The sequence below is a fragment of the Mauremys reevesii genome, linkage group 2 (assembly GCF_016161935.1).
Source record: "Mauremys reevesii isolate NIE-2019 linkage group 2, ASM1616193v1, whole genome shotgun sequence".
Lineage (NCBI taxonomy): Eukaryota > Metazoa > Chordata > Testudines > Geoemydidae > Mauremys > Mauremys reevesii.
Genome location: NC_052624.1, coordinates 144,893,859 through 144,908,632, shown reverse-complemented (window position 1 = coordinate 144,908,632; position 14,774 = coordinate 144,893,859). Strand labels below are relative to the sequence as shown.

Here is a 14,774-nt window from a genome sequence, read left to right as displayed (position 1 = left end):
GCCCATTGCCCTGCACGGTGTGTCCTGAGTGGCAAGTGTGGAGTCCCGGCCCCAAATGAGCAAGGTGAGTTACCGCATCGGACCCAGGGCTTTATTTGTGGCAGTCCGGAGCCCCGGCCCTGCGTTCGTTACAAACGTAGCAGTGACTGGAAGGGACTAGCTGGGTGATCAGATGCCAGCTGGGAGCACATGCCTGCCCCCGTGAGGGGGCTCCGGGTGCTGTCCTCTCTCCCGTGAAGTTGTGCTCCTCCTGAGGGCACGGGCCTACACCGTACAATGGGGGCTGGCTCTGTCCTGCAGCATGGGGCACTGGGCAGTGCCCCGGGCACGGAGGGAGGGTCTAACACTGGCCTCAGCGCCCGGGCTGCGACACACACAGCGTGTGATGGGCTGGGATGTGGCTCCACGGCACTGCCATCCGGGTGCTGCTGTGGGGGCACCGGGGTGGGGCGGGGGGGACACGAAGTTGGAGTTGGGGCCTTGGTCCACTTCCTGGCATAAGAAGAGTCACCCATGCCCCATGGCAGGGGAAGGGGGCAAACACCCCCCGGGGGCAGATGGCAGCTATTGTGACCTGCCCCCTCTCCCCGCGCTTGCCCAGGGCTGCCTGAAGGAGAAGACGCTGGAGAACTTGGAGAAGTTCGTGGTGAAAGACGTGAGTGTTGCATCCCCAACTTGGAATGGCTGCTCCCCCACCCCCCAAACGGGACTAGAGGGGCAACACACCCAGGTCCTGCAGGGTCGACACGGCCCCCATGCATCCTTCCTGGGCGTCCCCTCCCCTGGGCTCTGTGGCCGGCATGGCTCCCAAACCTGTCCTGCTCCCCCAGCCCCCTGGGATCATTCTGGCTCCCTCCCTTCCCACACTGAGATCTCTCTCAGGCTCCCTTCCTGCGGCGTGTGTGTGTGGGGGGGAGATGAGCAAAGCCATCCCCCTACTGTGTGAATGGGGGCACCCCTGGCTGATGACCCCCCTCCCCGCCCAGCTGCCCTTCCCAGGTTACTGCATTCCCCAGTGGTGAGCGAGCCGGGCCAGGAACCCTGCTCCTCCAGCTCTGTGGACGCACTGCCCCAGCTAGTGCTGGTCCTAGGACCCAGCCCCCCTTGCCCGGGCCCGCAAAGCCAGCCCCTTGCATGGATCTCGTTCTGCGCAGCCCCGTGTGCCCCTGCTGCTGAGCCGCATGAAGGAAGCGGGGAAGGTTTTCCTGGCCACCAACAGCGATTACAACTACACAGATGTGAGTACGCAGCCCTCCCCCGGGGCCCCGACGAGGCCTCTGCTCTCAGCCGGAGCCAAAGCCCTGTTTGCCCCAGCCTCCCTGCCCCACCTGTGGGTCTGCGGCACTCTGCTGGTGGGGGGCACCTTGAGCACCCAAGCTGAAATACATGCATGGGGCGGGGGGAGAGCGCCTGACAAAGGTGGTTCCCCTGGGGGGGGGTTGCGTCATCTCCCTTGTCAGCATCAGGGCTCGCCTGCAACAAACAGAAAGGGGATGGGGCCCTGTGGTTGTCTCTGGGTCGCTAGCTCCCAGCACATGCGGCCCGGTTTTGCCATGGGGGGGGGGGGGGGGCTCTGGGGCTTGGCCTGGCCCCAATTAAGAGCCACGCTGCTTTAAAAATCAGAAAGTGACTCCCAGCAGCCACACCTGTCTCTGAGTCGGAGTGGAAGGGACAAGCCAGACCCTCTGTATAGCACAGACCTGTCTCCAAGCCAGTGACCAGCATTAGCCCAAAGCGTTTCAGCAGAGCCAGCTGTGGCGAGCCACCAGCAGAGCACAGGAGGGACCGAAGGTCCCCGAGTGCGAGATGCTCAGTGATCCCAGCAAAGGCCCTGCACCCCATGCAGTGCAGGACGGAGCTAGACTCGAGGCCTGGGGGCAGTAAGTGAGGTGTACCCAGGGCCCCCTGTGTGGGGCTGGCGCCAGGCTGGGCAGCCATTGTGTGATCACAGCATTTGCTGTGCGCTCCCCACTCCCTTGGGAAGGGCCGGGCCCCCGTCAGCCAGCCCGGCTTTCAGTGCCTGTATGCTGAGTGCCGTTCATCCGCTGCCCCTAAGCAGAGCGTCTTGTGCCAGCGCAGCTGAGGCCAACTCCACGCTTGTGTCTTTGGCAGGCGATAATGACGTACCTGTTCACCTTTGACCCGGGAGACAAGGTGAGTCTGGACAAACCCCAAGGGGGAACTGCGGGGGAGGGGGGATGGCTCCTGGGCTGTGGCTCTCGAGGTGGACTGGGAGATCTGGCCATCACCGTGGTATCTGACTGCTGCTCCTGGACACTGGTTGCAAGGCTGGGATTGGCTGCAAGAAAACCGAGTGCTAGCGATGTGGGGTGGGAAGTCTGTCTCTGACCGAGTGGGCCCAGACCTGGGAGCAGCCTGAGCTGCGACTTCCAAGGGTGCGTCCGCCGGGCCCCTGACCGGGTGTCTCCCTGCAGGTCCAGCGCCCATGGCGCTCCTACTTTGACCTGATTGTCGTGGACACGCGCAAGCCGCTCTTCTTCGCCGAGGGGACCGTCCTGCGGCAGGTCAACACGGTAGGGCCCCCACTGCAGTGACTTCCCCGGAAAGCCAGACGGGGCCTGCTGGCAGTGCAAGACTGGAGCAGAGCACGGGTCTGGTTACCCCACAGTCCTGGTTCTGCTGCTCCAGAGGCAAAGAGACCACCCTACCGAGCACTGTGGGAAGCGGGCGGCACTTGCCTGACCTCTGCAAGGGGTCAGTTTCTGTGCCCTGAAGCATGAGATGAGCTGGCACAGCTGCAAATGTTAGTCATGCCCATGGATTAGCCAGCTGGGCATTGGAGCTGGAATTCCACGTGCCGGCTGGTTAGGCTGGGGCGTTGGATGGGTTTGAAATGGCTTGTGCTCTGCTGTGGGCGCTTCCAGCCCTTGCCTTAGTGCCTTTCCTGCACTAGCTGGCTTCTGCCATGCATGGGGTGCAGCAAAGGCCTCTGTCTCCATCCTGGCCCCTCCAACCACTCCCTGAGGGCTGCTTTCTCCGTCCCTTCCACCCAGCCGCCATTGTCTGAGTCACTGAGTGGCATCGGACTGGATCCCACGCAGCACGCGCCTCGCCCGCTCCCTGGATCAGCCAGCAGGGTGCATGGCCCTGACCCTCCCTCATCTGGGGACCCCCGGGCCTGCCGAGTGGGCCCCTTGTGCTCAAGAATCCAGCCCCCTGTGCATGGCTCCTCGCTGTCTGCCCAGTGTAATGCCCTGCCTTTACTTCCAGGACACGGGGAAGCTGCGTATCGGGACCTACACCGGACCCCTCCAGCACTGCGCTGTCTATTCTGGAGGTAATGCCTGGTGCCCCACCCGCCCCCTGGCCCAGGGCCTGTAGCTGCCCCCAGGAATCCTGCTGGGACCTTCCCCCAGCACATGGTCTCCTGTGGGCAGAGTGTGCCCTCAGGCCACAGGCGCTGAGCTCCGGTCCTCTCGCCCCAGGCTCCTCGGACATGGTGTGCGACCTCCTGGGGGTGAAGGGCAAGGACATCCTCTACATCGGGGACCACATCTTCGGGGACATCCTCAAGTCCAAGAAGAGGCAGGGCTGGCGCACCTTCCTGGTGGTGCCCGAGCTGGCCCGAGAGCTGCACGTGTGGACAGAGAAGAGCGGTGAGGAGCGCCCTGGCCTGGGTGCCTGGCGGGGGAGCATGGGGCAGGGTGTGTGCCCAGGGCTGGGGGTGGTGGTGGTGGTGGTGGCAAAGTGCTGGGGATCCCTACAGCCAGTGCCCAGGCCGAGGGAAGCATTAGAGCCATGCCTGGTTCCCCCTTTCTCCCCCCGCGATGGGGAACCTCTTCCCCCCTGCCTCCTGGGGCTGCGTATACCCCTGAGCAGGTACAGACTAACAGCAAAGCACCTCTCTGAAGCTTCATGCCATGGGCCAGCCCTGAGAAGGCCTGAGCTGAGGTTGATCCTGTCACCATGGGCTCCTGGGAGTGCTGCATCCAGCTGTGGGTCTGGGCCAGCTGTCCTTGGCCTGTGCTGGGGTGCAATCTCCCCCCAATTCCACTGATCCTAAGCTGTGCTGAGCTTCATGCAGCTGGGGAAAGGATCCGCGTCTGACCCCCAGGTGGGCCGGGGCTGTCGGGAGCCAGGACTGACAGAGAATGTCACTCCCAGCTAACCCCCCCCCGTGCCTCCCCCCTCGCCCTCTTCTGCTTGCAGAGATCTTCGAGGAGCTGCGGAGCCTGGACGTGCTTCTGGCGGAGCTGTACCAGTAAGTGGAAGGAGAGAAGCTGAGCTCTAGCTGCATGGCAGAGCCTGAGTGCAGAGAGGTGGGGGAAGGTCACTTGGTGCTTGACTGGGGGCTCAGACCCCAGAGCCAGCCCCACAGTTTGGTTCCTCCCCTCCACAGAGCCCAGAGCTGCAGGGAACATGTCAGCTTCTCTCTCTGCAGCTGGAACAGGGCAAACCTGTGGCTGTCTGACTGAATAACCAAGCGGAAGGGCAGCAGCAACACCCCCTGGTGCGGAGCTTATGCCGGGAGCTGACCAGACCCCAGTGTGTCTGGGGCAGTGTAGGGAAAGCAGAGTTGGAGAGGGAGCACTGGTAGGTTGTAAGCTCCCTGGGGTCAGGCCCTGTGTTCTGTGTCCATGCAGCACCTTGCACGGGAAATGAGAAATACTGATCAAGACCAGGATTGGGAGCCAGGACTCCTGGGTTCTGTTCCCAGCTCTGGGAGGGGAGTGGGGTCTAGTGGGTTAGAGCAGGACTCCTGGGTTCTATTCTTAGATCTGCCACTGAATCACCGTATAGCCCCTTCCTCGCTGGCTGCCTCAGTTTCCCCATCTGTGCAACAGGGATAGTGATCCTCTGTTGGCCTATGTCACTGTGTCCGCAAAGTGCTTGGCCCTCCTTAGGCGATGAGCCAGCGCTTCCCTGGGGTGCCCTGGCTGGATCACTTCAAAGTGGCCCCTCCTGCCCCCTTGTTTGTGCGGTGCTAGTGCCTGGGAACCCCAGGCATGGACCAGGGCCCCACTGTGCCAGGCTCTGTGCAGACACAGATCAGCTGTTGCTCTCTAGCCAGTGAGTCAGAGAGCACCAAGCCTGTCACGCTGCCAGCTTTGGAACGAAAGAGAAGCAGCCGCACCCCATCTCCCCATGAAACAGCAAAGGCGAGCGGCCGCCTCGCATGCCAGCCAGCAGTGGGGGAAGGGGCCAGACGCTCTGTGGGCCAACTTCCCCCTGGAGTGAGCTCAGAGCGACTCAGTGGCAGCAGGTTGAGGCCTCTCTGCGCGGCTGCGCTGTTCTCCGCATTGCTGGTGCTGGAGAGTCACCATCTCCGCCGCTGAATTTGCTGGGCCCATTGCGTACGTGAGGTTTGGTTGCTAGCGAATCCAGCTGGAGGGGGAGAGTGTGAATTCTAGACTGGCCTGGATGCGAATACGGCAGGGAAGGTTGCGAAATGGTGGGGTTAGACCCCCACCCCATTAGTACACGCTCACTCATTCCTCTTGGGCTAGCGCTCTCCAGCCAGGGCTGGTTCCTCTATCCCAGGGGCAGCCCCACTGCTTTCAGCCAAGGCCGACCTGACTTAGGCCTGGTCTCCACTCCAGAGTTAGGGCAGCATAAGGCAGCTTATGTCGACACTACAACGGTGCTCCCGCCAGTGTAAGTCACCCACTGCACCAAGCTAATAACGCCACCTCCGTGAGAGGCGTAGCACTTAGGTCGCTGGAGTTAGGGCAACACAGTGGCAGTGAAGACACTGCATTATTGACATCACCTGTTGGCTGTAAGCCCCCTGCCAGACTCGCCGCTGGAGCCCCCTGCCCTCGGGTGGGGCTGACAGCTCGGGGTGGGGGGGGCTCCAGCGGTGAGCTTGGCACAGGGCTGACAACTCAGGCTGTCAGCCCCCCACGCTGCCCCATTTGTCAGTGCACGCGCTCCTGGTGAGGACAGGCACTCCTGGTAGGAGGAGGACAGTGTGGACAGGACAAACTGCAGTAATTACAGCGGTGGCTGTAGGTCGCCTTAATTTTGTAGGCTAGACAAGGCCTTAACCTGGTGGGAGTAGAAGGAGAACCTGCCTTTGGCTCTGCCCCCAAGGGTCATGTGGCTGGGGAAGCTGTTGGGAAATCTGGTTTTTGAGCTGTGACTGGGAAACCCCACAAGCAGCCCCACCCCCGCACGTGAGGCGCAATGGTCACCGAGCCGGCTAGTCCCCAAGGCTCCCAAGACTCTGCAACGCCCTGGGCAGGCAGCCCAGCGGGCACCTGCCCAGCAGTGACCTCGCCCGTTCCACACTGCTCCCCTTACATAGCGATGCAGCTGCAAGTCAGACCGTGTGGCTCTGTGAGGGGCGGGCTACACTCAAATGGGTGTGGCCGAGCAAAAGCCTCCCTAGGCATATTCTGTAGCTGGGGGCTGGCAGAAAGGGGTCGGGAACGCTCATCGTTCTGGATGTTTGGGATTGCACATGAGGTCCCTCCAGGGAACATCCCCATGGCGGAGGGCCTGAGCCCTGGCACTTGAGGCACAACAGGGAAGGGGTATGAGGGGGCTTTAACCCCCTTTGGAGCTCCCTGAGTTCTGGGGCCATGCACTGTAAGCAAGAGACGCTCTGGGGCTGCTCTAACATACCCGCTGGGATGCAGAGAATACCCATAATGCCAGGCACTGCGTACAGCTGCTCTCTGCCAGCCAGGCAGGCCCCTGCAATGGGGCTATTCCTTGGGGACCCTTTCTCCCCCTCCTAAGGCCTCCAACTGTTGCTGGAGTGTCCCTGAAGGTCCCAGGTCTGGGAGAGGCGCTCGCTGTGTCAGGCCGGCCCTCTGATGCCTGCTCATTGCCGTCACACTGTGCCAATCTGTCGGGGGCCTCGCAGAGCCTTGGAAACCAACAACCCCTTGTTAGCACCGAGCGAGGGCTGCACCATGACCCGTCCCGGAGTCGGGGAGCACAAAGGGGCAGGGGCTCAGTCCTGTCCCTCGTGTCAGTTACACCCAGGCGGGGTAGGGTGGGATGCCCTCCTGGCATGAGGGGGGGGTTCTGGGGCATCTGACATGGCAGAATCAACCCAGGTCTGGATGTTAACTGGGCCGCCTTGTGGGCATGTAGCAACGGCTCTTGTTCAGACCAGAGCACTGTGCAGGGAGCGGCTGGGAGGCTGGAGGGGCTGGGACTGCCCCCTCCAGCAGCCCTCACCCTGGTGCCGCGCTGTGCTCTCCTCAGGCCCTTGGACAGCGGCAGCAGCGAGCGTCCAGACATCAGCTCCATCAAGCGCCAGATCCAGGTACCCAGCGCTCTTGGCTCAGGGAGGGGCTTTGGGGCCTTGTTTTAAGAGCTGGGGGAGTGAGAGAGCAGACACTTGCTTCCTGTTCCTCATGCCTCTGGCAACGGGGGGTGGTGGGAGGGGAGGCAGAAGTGAGGGGAAGACTGTCAGCTGGTGCTCCTGGATCATCCTGCTCCCCCACCAGGGCAGTGAGCAGCAGCCCAGCCCCTAGGGCCTGGCTGCCTGGTCCACAGCAGGTCCCAGCTGGGTCACAGAATGATCTCTGCTTCCTTGTGTCTAGCTATAGCTGCCGTTCGGCGGAGGGGGGGTGTGTGTCAAGCATGGTGCTGGGGCCCCTGCGTTCACCTCCTGATCCCTTTCCCACATCAGAAAGGCTTGGGTGCCTTCTCCTGCTGTTTGCTGGTGCTGTGGCTCCGCTCTGCAGAAGCAGACACCCAAATCCTCTGCTGCCAGAGCTGATCTCTGCATGGAGGGGCACAAGGAATGAACACAGTAGGTGCCAGGCTGGTGCCAAAAGGGCAGCAAAATCTGAGCTACCTCTGCCAGGCAGAAGAGCAACTCTGGTGTGGTGGGGATTGAGCTTCCTGGCCAGGAGGGGCTAGCACTGGAGGAAGCAGGCAGGGCCTGACACAGTAGGGTCTGGGGGGTCCCTGGCAGGGATTCCCTAGACTTTGTTGGGCCTTGTGGTGGTACATAGCCCTGAGCGTTGGCCAGTCCCCTGGAGCGTGCACCTGTGCTGGTTTTGATGTCTCTGTTGCGGTGTCTGTCCTGTAGCTGAGTCTCCATTTAAAAAAGGGTCCTACACTGCCAGGCCCCCATCTCCTCCCTGGGGAGCCAGGGCAGGGCTGGGCCTCAGGCCATGCTGACTCACTTGCTGTCTCCTGCAGAACCTCACCCACAAGATGGACATGTGCTACGGGAAGATGGGCAGCCTCTTCCGCTGTGGTTCCCGCCAGACGCTCTTTGCCAACCAGCTGATGCGCTATGCAGACCTCTACGCCGCCTCCTTCCTCAACTTCCTCTACTACCCCTTCAGCTACCTGTTCCGTGCACCGCCCGTGCTGGTACGCACCCGGCCAGGGCAAAGCCGGGGCAAGGAGATGGGCTGGGACCACAGGGAGCCTGGGTTGGAGAGGGAGATGACGGCCAGGACTCTGCCCTGGGTCAGTCCGGCTGGCCTGTCCTGGGAGCTTGCCCATTGTCCAGAGGGCAACTCAACAGGGCCATCCAATGGGCTCAGGTTCGCCCTAGGGCAGGATGCAGCTGGCACTGCTTGTGGCTCAGGCACTGAGCTGGAAGCCAGGAGAGCTGGGCTCTATTCCCAGCCCTGCCAGGGACTCTCTGAGCCTCAGTTTCTTCAGCAGGCGTGCTGCTATTGACCCCTCTTGTGAGGCTTTGTTAATATGTGGGAGGTGCTTTTGAAGCCCTCTATGGAAGGAGATGTATAAAGGCTGGGAGGTGCCTCTAGCCGTGGGGGGAGACACCACTGGGTCCATCCAATCACTGCTTCCCTAGATCTACCCTGGTACAGCTCACAAGGTGGGGCCCCAACCCAGGGCAGTGTAGAGCTGGAGAAGCTCAAAGCCCAAAATCTGTGTGCAAATGCTCTCCCTGCTCCCACAGATGCCACATGAATCGACTGTAGAGCACGTGCACCTGGAGCTCAGGGAGTCGGGCTTGTTAACGGGGCATCGGCTGCACCAGCTCAGCTTCCATGGCCACCAGGTGGGTGGGTGGCGGTAACACAGCCAGGCGCCTCTGGGGCCTCTCTTCTCCCTGCCTGGGGGTGGCTGCACTGTTGACCTTATGCTCTTTCACCTCCGACCTTTCCACCTTCTACGTTCATTGCACCTGGCTTCTCTCTCCTCTCACTCTCTGGGCTGATCTGCTTCACTCTCCCAGCTTTCCCGTCCCTCTCTCCACCACCACGGGGCATTAGCCTCTGTACTGGACTCCTGCTGCCCCTCACTGCCCACCTTGTCTGCCCAGCCGCCCTGCATCCAGCCCACGGGCTACTCCTTGACCGGGTCCTAGCCACCAAGCAGCCCCTGCCATGTCATCAGCACCCTGAAGCTGGGGCTGCTCCAGCTTTTTCCAAAGGCCTCCCACCATTGCAGCTCCACGGATGGTAGCAGCAGTTGGAGTGGGCATGGGCCTTCTTCCCCTGCCCCAAGTGGGTAAAGCCTGTGCCAGTCCACACTAGCGCTGCTGCTAGCCCTGGTGGGCGTGCAACAGGGGTGGCTTTCCTGAGCGGTGCTGGCTAGACCAGCACTCTCCGCCCTTCCCTCTGACCTACGAGGGTTGCGGTAGCCCTTGCGGGGCAGTGCCAAGTACACCTCAGCCATGGTGTGAAGAGTAGACATGTCCAGCAAAACTCAATACAGCCCCAGAGCGGGAACTGCTCTCTGGGCTGATCAGATGCATTTGGAGCTTGGCCCTTGGACCTCTCTGAGTTGGGCTTTTGCACAACACTTGGCCGGTAACGACGCCTGCGACCGTTCTGCCCAGGTAGCCCCGCTGGGCCTGTTCTCTGGCAATGGGTACTGCAGCACAGGGAGGCCAAGGCAGCCGTCAGTGAGCAAACAAGTCATTGAGCCAAGTTAGACCCTTACACACTCCTAGCTTTCAGCCCTCGCCCCTTCCAGCTGTGCTGTGTGTGTCTCCTAACAGGCAGCACCAACCTCCCAGCACAATGGCTGCCCCCAGGTGCAGGCTGGCCCAGCAACCAAAGACAGGGCCATGCCCTAGCTACATCTGCAGCTGGGCTTCCTTAAAGGCACGGCGCCAGCCAGCTTGCAGCCATCCCACTCAGACTGCTGGGGATGGCCTGGGTGCTGGGCTCCTTTGAGCCATCTGCGTGACAGGGGCCTCAAACTGCCTTAATCCCTCTCCTGGTGCGGAAAAGCAGCCAGAGCAGGAAATATCCCGTTTTCATGCAACTATCCCACCTAATTAAACCCCAGGGGATGGTGCACTGTAGCCAGCCTGTTCCTAATCAGACTGGGTTGCAGTGTCACTCCAACCTGCCCTCCCAAGCCAAGATGATTTGGGGCTTCAGGCCAGGTCATGTGATGGGAGCCAGGGGTTCCAAAGGCTGTGATGCACCTGAAGAAATGCCCCCCCCCCCCACGCGCTCCCACACCCTGTGGGAAATGCTTGTGCCTCCACCTTTGCAGAAATTCTGCTTCACAGCCAGTAAAGTGAGATCTATGGGGCAGCGGAGCAGGAGGAGATCAGCCAAGTAATTGCCTGTAGTACTCAAGTCAGGCCAGTGGCTGGCTTTGGATTAGACAGGAAGCTACAATTCTCTTTGGGCTCTTTACTGTCTGTCACTGTGGTTCTCCAGCAAAGCTTTGAGCTGAGCACTGCAGGGCTTAGCAACCCAGACCTTGTACTGCCTCCCTGATCTCCTTTTTGACCTGGTGCATCATACACACAAATCCAATCAGGTTAGCCAGCTGCTGCTGCGTCAGCTTACCCAGGCCTATGCTCATGGCTTGGGGAGATGTTGCAACCCAGCTGATTTGCTGTCTTCTGTCCTTTAAATGTTTAGTAACTCAGAAAATTTGAAGCTCTCCCCCTAGATTTGAGGGGCAAATAGAGCAGGTTGCCCTGGACCCAGTGTGGCTGTGGGCTAGAGCCCTGCAGCAGACCTGGGATCCCACAGGACCTGCTTCTATAAGAGTGGGAGTGAGTAAAATGTTGCTGGTGGGATTGGGAGGGGGGAAAAAACAGACTGGGAATTTGCAGGAAAACACTAAATATCCCATCAGTTTGTCACGAACAGAATTTCAGCAATGTAAAGCCACTTTACCTGTAAAAAATAAAGGTTTTAATACTTAAATTAAGCGAGGAGTGGCATTAAAAATACAGTCCTGTGCAGGGCTCCACTGGGGGCTGTGCCTCCAGCAGCAGCCTGGCTACAGCAGGAATGCGCCCAGCCTCCAGCCCAGCATTCCCTCACTGCTGCAGGGCTTGCGGTGTCACGTTGAAAAGCCCGTGAGCGGTTTGGAGGCCCTGGCCTACTGCTGAGTAAGGAGACTCAGGCACAGCAGGGAAGTGGTAGCTCTGGCGTTTGGAAAAGCAGAACTAGCAGTTGGGCAGGATCAGACTCCTACTCCGTGAGAATGGGTTTTAGAGCAGCAGTGACATGGACACAGCTCTCAGGTAGTGCCAACCGTCTCTCATTCCAGAACCTCAGAGGCATTTTTCAGGACACGGACGAGGCTGAGGATGACGACGATGACTGAGCCGGGCCACAGGCTGATTGCTGACTGGACGGCAGCCGCCAAACCCAGAACAAAGCATTTTTCTGAGGCGTCAAAATCCTGTGAAACGGGAGAGTGTTCTGAAAAGAGACACTGCATGCCAACTATCCCGGCCCGTCTGGCCTTAGCTGCCAGTGCCTAAGGGGGCCCTTTGGAATCCAGCAGTTGTTTGCATTTTCCTCCAGGGATTGAGTCAGTGGAGACAGTTCATGGCCAGGTATCCCCTCAACTGCCTCTGAGGCAGAAAGGCTTGCAGCAGCCAGGGAAGGGCAAGAGGCCGCTGCTGGTGCACTAGGAGAAGTCTGTGGTACGCTAGTTTCTCTGTCCAGTCCCCACTCTGATTTCTCCTTTGCTAGGTTGACTCATGCAGCAGTTGTTGCTTTGTGAGAGTCTACTACAGTGGTGGGGTTCCTGGAGTCAGATAAACTCACCCCTTACAAGCCAGGAGCTAGTGACCCTGACCGATTCCACTGTTCTTACACGGGATGGGAAAAGAAAGCTCAGATTCTCTGGGGCCTGTGGCTGAACCTGGATTTTGGGGCTCGGAGCAGGCAGTGCTGGTCTGTGCCCTCTGCCTCCACTCCCCCACCATCCCCCCAGGCGCTGTGAACTCTCATTCCGTATACATTGAATAGCTAGATTTCTTTTGAGCTGGGATCCCAGCTCCTCCTTCAGGAAACACTCTGCAGCCCCACTGCATTTATATTAGCAGGGATGCTTGAGAGTGCCCAACCCCCTCCCACAAACTGAGTACCAGTTTTTAGAGGCTTGTGCATGAAGGCTGTCCTAGGTCTGTTCAGGGAATAAAAGAATCCACGCTGTCCCCGTAAGGCTCAAACCTGACTGAATTTTAAAGTCACAAGCTCCATACTTCTTCCCTTTGGTGCTAAATGATGGATCCACTGGAAATGCAGGTGTGCCCTAGCACTGCAGCCTTCCAGAGCAGGGCAGAGAAAGTTCCTGATTGTAAATTTAAATCAAGTCAGCTACCAGAGTGGTGCAGACTATCCCACAGCGTGAACAGGAATCCAGATCACAGCAGCATCCAAGTGTATATACCATCTACCTCTGCAACAGTGCTGAGAGGGCCCTACATCCATAAGTAGAAGGGGATGGAGAATACAGTGTGTGTGAGAGATTTGGGGGTGGGGGAGGGAGAGGGAAGGGAAAGGAGGTTCCTTTGGGTTTGAGCACTCTAGACGGTGTGCAGAGCTGCTCCTGCATTGACTTTCATGGCTCAAAGCACACAGGCAGCTCTTTGAGAATGGAGGAGTTTGACTAGGGCGGGAGAATTTTTAAGGCTATTGTATACATGTTTTTAAATTTAGTTTATGAATAAAGACACTACAAAATAAGACCACTGGGTACTGTCTTTGGTGGGAGAGGGTCTGATGTGTGTCCCCCAACTCAGTGTGGAGACTGGGACCATGCACGACCCCCTCGAGGTATTGAGCAGACAAGCTGCTTTAGAAATACTTAGGGTTTGGTTACACTTGCAGCACTGGGAGTTAAACCTGTCTTCGTACAGCTGAGTAGGGAAAGCGCTTCAGTCTGGCCACGCTGACAGCTACCAGCGCACTCTCGTGGCCACATTTGCAGCGGTGTTGGGAGTGGCGCATTATGGGCAGCTATCCCACAGAGCACCTCTCCCCATTCTGGCGCCATGGGTTGTGGGAAGGGGGCGGAGGGTGCGGGTCATTCTGGTTCCTGTCCCAACGCCCCGTGATGCATCGCTTCACATCCCAGCAATCCCTGTGTTTCCGTCCACATTTGGCGCCATCTTTCAACGGTTTCTGTGCAGCGCGATCTGTGTTTCGTGTCGGTCTGCGGGAAATGGAACCCAAACTGCTGAGGAGTATGCTGATGAGTCTCGCCAGCACATCACGTTTGGCAGTTGAGCTATTCCTTAAGATCCAAAGTGACAGTGAGGAGTCTGACAATGATAGCGAGTCGCGTAATGCGTACGACACGAAATTGCTTGTGGCATTCACAGACATGCTCAGCACCATGGAACACCGCTTTTGGGCTCAGGAAACAAGCACTGAGTGGTGGGATCACATCGTCATGCAAGTCTGGGATGACGAGCAGTGGCTGCAGAACTTTCGGATGAGAAAAGCCACCTTCATGGGACTGTGTGAGGAGCTCGCCCCCACCCTGCGGCGCAAGGACACAAGATTGAGAGCTGCCCTGCCAGGGGAGAAGCGGGTGGCTATTGCAATCTGGGAGCTGGCAACTCCAGACAGCTACCGATTGGTCACGAATCAGTTTGGAGTGGGAAAGTCGACCGTTGGAATCGTGTTGATGCAAGTTTGCAGGGCCATTAATCGCATCCTGCTAAGAAGAACCGTGACTCTGGGGAACGTGCAGGACATTGTGGATGGCTTTGCACAAATGGGCGACAGATGGGACGCATATTCCTATTCTGGCACCACCCCACCTAGAATCCGAGTACGTTAATCGGAAGGGGTATTTCTCTATGGTTCTCCAGGTGCTTGTGGATCACCGTGGGCGTTTCATTGACATTAACGCAGGCTGGCCCGGAAAGGTGCATGATGCACGCATCTTTCGGAACACTGGCCTGTTAAGGAAGTTGCAGGCAGGGACTTTTTTCCCAGAGCGGAAGATCACATTTGGGGATGTCAAAATGCCCATTGTGATCCTTGGAGACCCCGCTTACCTATTAATGCTGTGGCTCATGAAACCGTACTCAGGGAGCCTTGACAGCAGCAAGGAACGGTTCAACCACAGGCTGAGCCGGTGCCGAATGACTGTGGAGTGTGCTTTTGGCCGTTTAAAGGGCTGCTGGTGATCTCTGTATGGGAAGCTGGACTTGGGCGAAAACAGCATCCCCGCGGTTATATCCGCATGCTGTACCCTCTATAATATTTGTGAAGGGAAGGGTGAAAGATTCGGTCAGGCATGGACCTCCGAGGTTCAACGCCTGTAGGCTGAATTTGCACAGCCAGAGAGCAGGGCTACTAGAGAGGCCCAGCACACGGCTGCGAGGATTAGGGATGCCTTGAAGGAGGAATTTGAGGCTGAAAACCAACAGTAATGTTTGGTGCCTTGCACGAGAGTGAAGTGCAGTGGTTACAATGTTAGTAGGAATCTGTTTTTGCTAAGCTGATTTGCAGTGCCTGTTTCTTTCCTGGGCTAGGGTATCTTTAACTTTATGCGCTAATAAAGACTGTTTTCAAAGCCAAAAATTCATTTATTGAAAAGAAAATTACTTTATTGAAAGAAACAACTTTTTGGGAATCAGAAAG

At 58.6% G+C, this 14,774-nt stretch overlaps 1 protein-coding gene across 3 annotated transcripts in view; it reads left to right on the top strand.

The window, feature by feature from the left end:
• LOC120399064 (cytosolic purine 5'-nucleotidase-like) overlaps positions 1 to 12,368 on the top strand; it is a 35,750-nt gene extending 23,382 nt beyond the window's left edge. For 2 of the 3 annotated variants that reach the window (XM_039526948.1, XM_039526947.1), the window contains exons 8-18: positions 602 to 655; positions 1,155 to 1,238; positions 2,113 to 2,154; positions 2,436 to 2,534; positions 3,232 to 3,298; positions 3,447 to 3,617; positions 4,171 to 4,222; positions 7,180 to 7,240; positions 8,128 to 8,304; positions 8,864 to 8,965; positions 11,434 to 12,368. In XM_039526948.1, the coding sequence (XP_039382882.1) occupies positions 602 to 655; positions 1,155 to 1,238; positions 2,113 to 2,154; positions 2,436 to 2,534; positions 3,232 to 3,298; positions 3,447 to 3,617; positions 4,171 to 4,222; positions 7,180 to 7,240; positions 8,128 to 8,304; positions 8,864 to 8,965; positions 11,434 to 11,490 (966 nt within the window). In that variant the 3' untranslated portion in view covers positions 11,491 to 12,368. The remainder of the gene's footprint in view (positions 1 to 601; positions 656 to 1,154; positions 1,239 to 2,112; positions 2,155 to 2,435; positions 2,535 to 3,231; positions 3,299 to 3,446; positions 3,618 to 4,170; positions 4,223 to 7,179; positions 7,241 to 8,127; positions 8,305 to 8,863; positions 8,966 to 11,433) is intronic. The other variant, XM_039526949.1, reaches the window with a different exon arrangement.
• Positions 12,369 to 14,774: the final 2,406 nt, after the last annotated feature.